The sequence below is a fragment of the Pteropus vampyrus genome, unplaced genomic scaffold, assembly GCF_000151845.1.
Source record: "Pteropus vampyrus isolate Shadow unplaced genomic scaffold, Pvam_2.0 Scaffold144, whole genome shotgun sequence".
Taxonomy (NCBI): Eukaryota; Metazoa; Chordata; class Mammalia; order Chiroptera; family Pteropodidae; genus Pteropus; species Pteropus vampyrus.
Window position 1 is genome coordinate 3,216,508 of NW_011888925.1, and position 7,348 is coordinate 3,223,855.

Here is a 7,348-nt window from a genome sequence, read left to right on the forward strand (position 1 = left end):
GCAGAGGTCTCAGAGTGCAGGACAGATGGCAAAGAAGGACCGGACGCCTAGGGCCCGGAACAAGAAAGGGCGTGGCTCTGCCGAGACTGAGGAGTAAGCGCTGTGGGAGAGGCGGGGACGGGTGCTGGGCGTCGGGCCCCGCTGGGGGCTCTCGCCCTGACCCTGACCACTGGCCCCTGCCCTCTCTGTCCTCAGCCTCTTTCCTTCTTCTGCTCGGAAACCCTCCTTCCCCTTCCAGTGGGCCTGGGAGAGCTTCACTACAGAGGGCCGGGCTCCGCTTCAGCTTGGCACCCCCCTGGCCCCTGGCCACAAAGCCCTGCCCTTGCCCCCAGCGGACCCCCAGCACAAGTCCAGGCGTAAGTCCTCGAGCAAACTCCTCGAGGCCCATGGCTTCTGCTGGAAGACGAGGGTGCCAAACCTGGCGAGGAGACAGCAGCTCAGGGCCTGTGGCTGCATCTCTGCCTCTTCCGGCCAAGGGGAGGGCCAAGAGCTGGAGCTTCCCAGTGAGTGTGGCCTCTGGCCACCTGGGAAGAGGTCAGAGTCTGGGTCAGAATCCGAGGAAGCTGAAGCTGCTGAGCTGGAAGCTCTGAGTGCTGAGGAGGCCGAGAGGGGTCTGAGCCCTGGGGAGCTGCCCCAGCTCCCCAGGAGGAGGTCGATCTTGGAGGAGGAACGGTTTGCAGAGGTGACAGAGGAGGCTGAGGAGGGGGTGTACAGGGTCCCCCACAGAAGGAGGGCAGGTTCTCGGAGAAAGGGGCGGATTTCCAGTGAGGAGGCCTCTGATGAAGGTGAACTGCAGTGCCAAGGGACGGCGAGGGCCAGAGAGCTGGAGGGGCCGTGGGACCTGGGGAAACTGAGGAGGCAGTTACAGCGAGACTTGAACTGTGGTGAGTGTGGGGCTCAATGCCTGGGTTCCCAGGAAGTTGCTCGGTGGAGAGAGAGATTGGGGAGGCAGCGACCTGGGCCAGGAGTTCAGACAGAGCTGGGCTGGGCTCCAGGGGCTGGGTGGGAATGCCCAATGGGCCAGGAAAGAGGATAGTCTCTGACTTGTCTCCCTGTGGATAGGCCCCAAAAAACATCCCTGGAAGACTTTGCGGGCTGCTGTCCAGGCCTCCAACCGGAGTGGGAAGATGGATGCCTTGGGAGACGATGAGACTCTATTGTCTGCCAACTTCCCTAACCGTACCTTCCACAAGCGACAGGAGGCCACCAGGTAAGGCGAAAGAGGGAAGGCAGGAGCCAAAAGCAGGGAGCCGGAAGGAGCCAGTTCATTTATTTACTCGCCATCTCCTGATTATCTATCCATCCGTCCGTCCGTCCGTCCATCTGTCCATCCATCCGTCCATCCATCTTATCTCTGTCGTCTGCTTGGCCAATTGTCTATTGACAGAAACAAATTTTCATTTATTTCCCATCTTCTATCCATCTGTTAATTTATTAACTAAGTGCAACATAATTTGCAACATATATTGACTATATACTCGTGGGTCCTCGGGATATAAAGATAAAAAGACTTGGTCCCAGACCTGAGAAGCTCAAGGTCTGCTGGAAAAGGAGACAGATGGGCAAAGCAGCAATAATGAGAGTAGACTTAGATAATTACTGTGCTTAGGGCTTTAACAAGAGATGACGGGAGCAGAGGGGTAAGGCTGGGCAGGGGGTTTGTTGGCATTGTCTAGTGAGGGATGTTAAGTGCCTGAGCCAGGCGGCCATGAGAATGGAAGGGGGTTCCATTTAAGAGATATTTGGAGGCTGGCTCAGTGGGCCTTGGTGACTGGCTAAAAGTGGCAGGTGAGAATCCATTCAGCATTCCAGTAACATCTTTCAATTCTTACGCTGTCATGTCCTGCTTGGTATCCTTCCATGCTTCCCGGTGCCTTTGGGGCAAAAAAAAGCCCAGATTCCTTGGGAAGGAGGCTTCTGTCTCCCACGCCAGCTGGTCAGAGTGGCTGCAATGCCCCAAGCTCTCCCTCCCTCCTCTCCTGGGACTGCCCGTTTCTCTCCACCCAGCTAACTGAGATTTATCTTTCAGCTCTCAAGCCAGGAACCTCTCCAGGCAATTGTCCTCTGTTCTGCCTCCATCGTAGCTCTTGCCACTCAAGGTTAAAATGTTCTTCTCCTCGCTTCATCGCACTTTCAAATCTTATTTTTCTGATTTCAAAAGCCAGGCATACTTAGTATAAAAACTCAGATATTACTGAAATATTTGTAGAATGTGACCAATGCCCATGATCCCACCCCTGAGACAGCCATTGTTCGCAGCGGGGTGCTAGGCTGCCTGTCCATCCTTGTATATAGACTTAGGGCAGGTGTCAGATCTTTTGATCGCCACCTCTCTGATGTTCTACACAGTTGGTGCTCAATAAATATGTGCTAAGTGAATGACTGCATCTATCCCTTTGTCTATCTTTCTACCTGACCGTGGTCCAATTACGCATGAATGTACTGACATCGAGTTTCTGCCTATGTTAGGCACTGTTCTAAGTGCCGAGGGATACATTGGTGGTGAAGAGGACAGACAAGAAACCCTGCTCTCTTGAGGTTTACATTCTACTTGAGAAGGATAATTTTTAAAAATTGCCGAAATGTGTAGCTATGGCTGGAAAATACCTGGGAGGCAGATGGGGTGGTCAGGGTGTCTCTCCCTGACATTGGAGCAAAAGACCTGATTGATAAGAAGGAACTGGCCACAAGATCTGGGGGAAGAATGTTCCAGGTCAATCTAGGTGTTGTCTATTCAACCGTCCACACCATTCCTTCTTCCCTTCACCCATCTATTATTGATCGCATCACCCTTTTGTTTCTCTTTCCTGTCCTTTCATCCATCTGTCTGTCACTCAAGACAAAATGCATTAATCGAGCTCCTACCAGACATGGGGAGCAGAGAGGAGAACAATATCCGGCCCCTGCCCTCAAAAAGAGTTGCTCTGCAATAGAAAGTGAGCAATACAGGTGCGGCCACAGGTGTGTGCGCCGAGGACATCCGGAGTTGAGGCACACTGCTGGCCGAAGTAGGCAGGAGGCTTCCAGGAAGAGGAGGGAAAGGCCTTGAGCTGCGCCGAGGGCTGAGCCCCAGATGCAGCCTCCATCATGTCAGACTTCCATGACAAACCCCATTCTCCAGGTCCGTGGCTCTCCGGGTTCCTGCAACCTCTCAGGCCCCCACGATCCCCTACCCGGCCCCTGACCTTCCATGAGGCTCCTGTTCCCCACAGACGTCTCCCATCCCTCTTCTTCCCACTGCCCACTTAAGAAGCCTGCTGTTGGCCTGGGAGCGGCAGCAGCAGGAGGAGCGGCAGCAGGCTGAGCTGCGGAGGGCCCGGGAGCAGCGGGTACAGCAGCAGGTGGCTCGCTGCCTGGCAGCCTATGCACCAAGAGGGAGTCGGGGGTCAGGGACCGCCCAGCGCAAGCTGGAGGAGCTGAGGTATGAAGCCAGGGCTGCGGAGGGCCTGGTGGGGGGAGGGCGGGGAGGCGGTGCTGTGGCAGACGGAAGGGCCCCGGAAGGGCCGAGGAGGTTCAGCCCTCACCTTCCCATAGCCATCCTCCAGCCCAGGCAGGCAGGCTGGGCCACTTTGCCACACTTTACAGGTGAAGACACTGAGGCTCAGGAGAAGGGCTGGGCCAAGGTCACCCAGTTAATATTAACAATCTCTGAAGCTGTCAAACGCTCAAGGTTAAAATGTTCTACCTGCTTTATCACACTTTCAAATCTTGTTTTTCTGATTTTAAAAGCCAGGCATCTGTAGTACAAAAATTCAGATATTACCGAAATAGATGATGGGGAACATGACGGGAGCCTATGATCCCACTCCCGAGACAGCCGCCGTTCACAGTCAGGTGAAGAGTCATCTGTTTTATTCTCTTCCTATATTTTGACCATTTTTTTTTTTTAAAAAAGCAAATACATATTTAACAGCAGGTCTCTTTTAGACTCTTAACAAGGCTTGAAGTAGGTATTATCACCATTCCCATAATTCTACAGATGAGGAAACTGAGACTCAGAGAGCTTAAATAATTTCCCAAAGGTCACAAGCGAGGAGACAAAGCTGGAATTCTAACCAAGGCAGCCATTTAGCCACCCTGCTACACTGTCTTGGAGGGCTCGATGCGCAATCTTGGAGGGTGGCCCTTTCCACGCCTCCGCTCCCTTCATCCTGGGAGATGCCTTCTTGTAAGATCTCAAGTTCATTGTTTCTTATGAAGGTTCAGAACCCCGAGGGGCAGATGTCAGTGTTTCAAACACACACCTTTTATTTTCTACTTGGAGCAGATATTTCCCACGGGATTCCTCAGCTCTTATAGCTTGTGAACTTGGCTCTGTCTGAGTTGCACTGGAGACTGCTCTGCCCAGGGGGGCGGGCACAAAAGAGGTCGCCCCGTGGTGGGGAGGTGATGTGCCCTCCTTTCATTCCAACATGATGGACACTGCCGACATCCACTGACACCACTTCCTTTCTTGCTCGGGGCTCCTAGACATGGGCTTTCCTTCAATTTTAACAGAGATAGCATAAAGAATCGAGCAGGGAAATGGTATGTGACATCACAGGCAAGACAGAGACTGAGTGCCAGCTCATGTCTCCCTGCCCCTGCCCCTTGTAACTGCTTTAAATTTCCTCTTAAATAGTGAAGACTCCTTTTTGCAGTAACTTCTGTTCTCGGCCCTGGGTTTTCAAGTCCATCTCTTTTTATTAAATGGAGTAAGTTTCCTTCCCTGGCTCATAGCCAAGGGTCCAGGCCCAGGAAGGCAGTGTTTTCCACAGGGCCTGGCACACTTGCTGGAGGCCTCGGCACGAGTCTCAGAGTCTGGTCTGCTTCTCCCCTCCCGTCCTGTCTGTGGGTGCTGCCACCACGCCAACGGCCTCTCTTACGTGCTTCATAGGAGGATGCCCAGACCTATGTGCCATGTGGCCAGAGGGCCCCTCTTGCTGCCAGCTTGTTGAGCATCCGCATTTCCGACAAGTGCACAAACTGGGTTTTTGCAAATGAGTTTGTATTTCCCCAGCTGAACCTTGATCTTTCCAGGATGTGTTTTATCGTTCGCAACACAATTCTTTAGTTTCTCTGTCCCATTTTCTAAGCTGTCCACTTATAAGAGCCACAGAGAATGCTGGCAGGCTTGTCCAATCCCAGTATAGCACAGAGGAGAAAACAGCTTAGACTCAGCACAGGGCTTTGTTCAAAGCCACAGCCAACAGCCACAGCTTCCTCCTTACAGATGCAGTGTGAGAGGGGGCAGGGAGGGGACTTGGGGAGGGGAGAAGCTGTGCAAGCAGATGCCCAGTTGCTCAGAAACCAGCGCTGGTCTCTCTCCCTTGGGGGTGGCTGGGAGGATAAGCGAGTCCTGGCCGCACAGCCTGGAGACTTGGGCTCAGAGCTCAGCCTCTCACTTCCCAGCTGTGCAACCTTGGACAAGTCCCTCAACCCTCCTGAGCCTCAGGGTAATCACGGGTAAAATGCGACAAATACTAATTCCCACTCCACTGACCTCGGGAGGAATCCAGGGTGGCTTTGTAAAGGTAAGGGTGGCAGGTGGTCAAGTCCTTGATGAGGGCAGGTGGCTCACAAGTGTGGATGGGTCACGTCCATGGTTAGTTGCCCAGAGGCCCATCTCCCCGCAGGCGCAAGGAGCGACAGCGCTTTGCTGAGTACCAGGCAGAGTTGCAGGGCATCCAACACAGGGTGCAGGCCCGGCCCTACCTGTTCCAGCAGGCCATGCAGGTGAGGCTAGCACCTGAGCAAGCACGCAGCCTCCCCTTGAGAACAGAGTTTCTCACTGGCGAGGCGGGAGTGGGCCCCCTTAGATGGGGCGCCGGGCTGCTGCCCATCTGGAAGCCCTGGGATCCCCTCAGTAATCAGAGCTTTTCTTGTCCTTGGTGGCCCTGATGCAGAGCGGGAATCCCTCTTCTCTCTCCGCAGGCCAATGCCCGGCTCACGGTGACCCGGCGTTTCTCCCAGGTGCTGTCGGCACTGGGTCTGAATGAAGAGCAGCTGCTGGCTGAGGCAGAAATGAGGAACACAGAGGGCACCTCCAGGAAATCCAGGTGAGGCCATCTAGTTGGCCAAGAAACTGGCTCTGCCCAGCTGTAGGGAGAAAGGGTGCCATCGGCAGCACTCTGGGCCCTGCAGGGTCTCCTCTAGCCATCTCCCTGGCCCCGTTCAACCTGGATTGGATGTCTGGGGAAAGGCTAAGGGGATTCCATGGGCAGCCATGTTGATTTGTCCTGAATCTAAGCTTCAGTCCTACCACGTCCACCGCCCCCCAGTCCCCTGCCCCTGACTCTGCCACTCTAGCAGTCAGCAGGTCCTTCCCCAAGCTCTGTCCTCCATGTCACCTGAGGAAAGTGGGGCCAAGGTTATCACCCCCCCACACACACCCATTTCCCAATGAGGAAAACTAAAGACCTGAGGGCAGGGTCTTTCCCAAGGACACAGGAATGAATAAGCAACAGAGCCAGTCTGGGAATCTGTGGCCATCTGAGTTGCCACACACCAAGCCCCCATTAGTGGCTGGTGCCAAGCCAGTCACCCCACGTGTACTGTCCCTTATGCTTTAGAGCAACCTGGTGCAGAGCAGGGGTTATGAGGCCCAAATCACAAGAAGGAAACCGAAGGTCGAGGAAGGGAAATCACTTCCTCAGGGTCACACAGCATAAGAGCCAGATTGGAAGCCAAATAATCAATGACAATGGCCTTTCAACTCCTATGACCCAGATCTCCTTGGGTGTGGGGTTGGGGAGCTGCCGAGCCCAGTGGCCTCTATCTTCGTCTTGTCTTTAAGGAGCCACAGGTCAGTGGGAGAGAGAATGGAGCACTCTTCTCAGAACCTCCCGAGGACAGAACCCACCAGCAGCCAGCCTGACAGGCACTCCGCCCCAAGCCCAGACTGAGAACCCAGTCGCTTAGATAACAAGTAAAGGCTTTATGTAAAATACAGTGTGGGGTTTCTGGTGGTGGTGGGAAGCAGCTGTGGGGAGGCAGCAGGCTGTTTGTTCCCACATCTCCCAGGAGCTCTGAGTCCTAGAAATTCAAGAGTAGGACAGAATGACCTTTGCCCTTGAGTCCGGTGGAGGAGGCGGACCTTTAAAGGGGCGCATATGTCACACTGTAACAGCGGGGCCAGCAGATGGAGCAGCTGGGGCTGGAGAGTCAGGAGGGATTGTGTGAACCGGGCTTCTAAATGACTTCAAGTTAGAGCCCCTCGCTTAAAGGCAAAATAAGCTCGCACACACAGATGCACCGAAGTTTGCACTTAATTTCAGAAGGTTCACAGACACACAGAAGCTCGGCTGGAGCTTCTCAGCAGTTCAGAGCACAGGTTAAAAAAACCCAATCCAGAGAACGAGGGAAAGCA

The 7,348-nt window shown here is 54.0% G+C and overlaps 1 protein-coding gene across 1 annotated transcript in view; it reads left to right on the forward strand.

The window, feature by feature from the left end:
* The window catches only part of TSGA10IP (testis specific 10 interacting protein), a 20,636-nt gene extending 13,706 nt beyond the window's left edge, over nucleotides 1-6,930 (forward strand). Inside the window, exons 3-8 of the mRNA XM_023535812.1 lie at nucleotides 196-884; nucleotides 1,063-1,210; nucleotides 3,251-3,421; nucleotides 5,616-5,715; nucleotides 5,914-6,038; nucleotides 6,776-6,930. Coding sequence (XP_023391580.1) covers nucleotides 196-884; nucleotides 1,063-1,210; nucleotides 3,251-3,421; nucleotides 5,616-5,715; nucleotides 5,914-6,038; nucleotides 6,776-6,884 — 1,342 coding nt within the window. The 3' untranslated portion in view covers nucleotides 6,885-6,930. The remainder of the gene's footprint in view (nucleotides 1-195; nucleotides 885-1,062; nucleotides 1,211-3,250; nucleotides 3,422-5,615; nucleotides 5,716-5,913; nucleotides 6,039-6,775) is intronic.
* The last annotated feature ends 418 nt before the right edge of the window (nucleotides 6,931-7,348 follow it).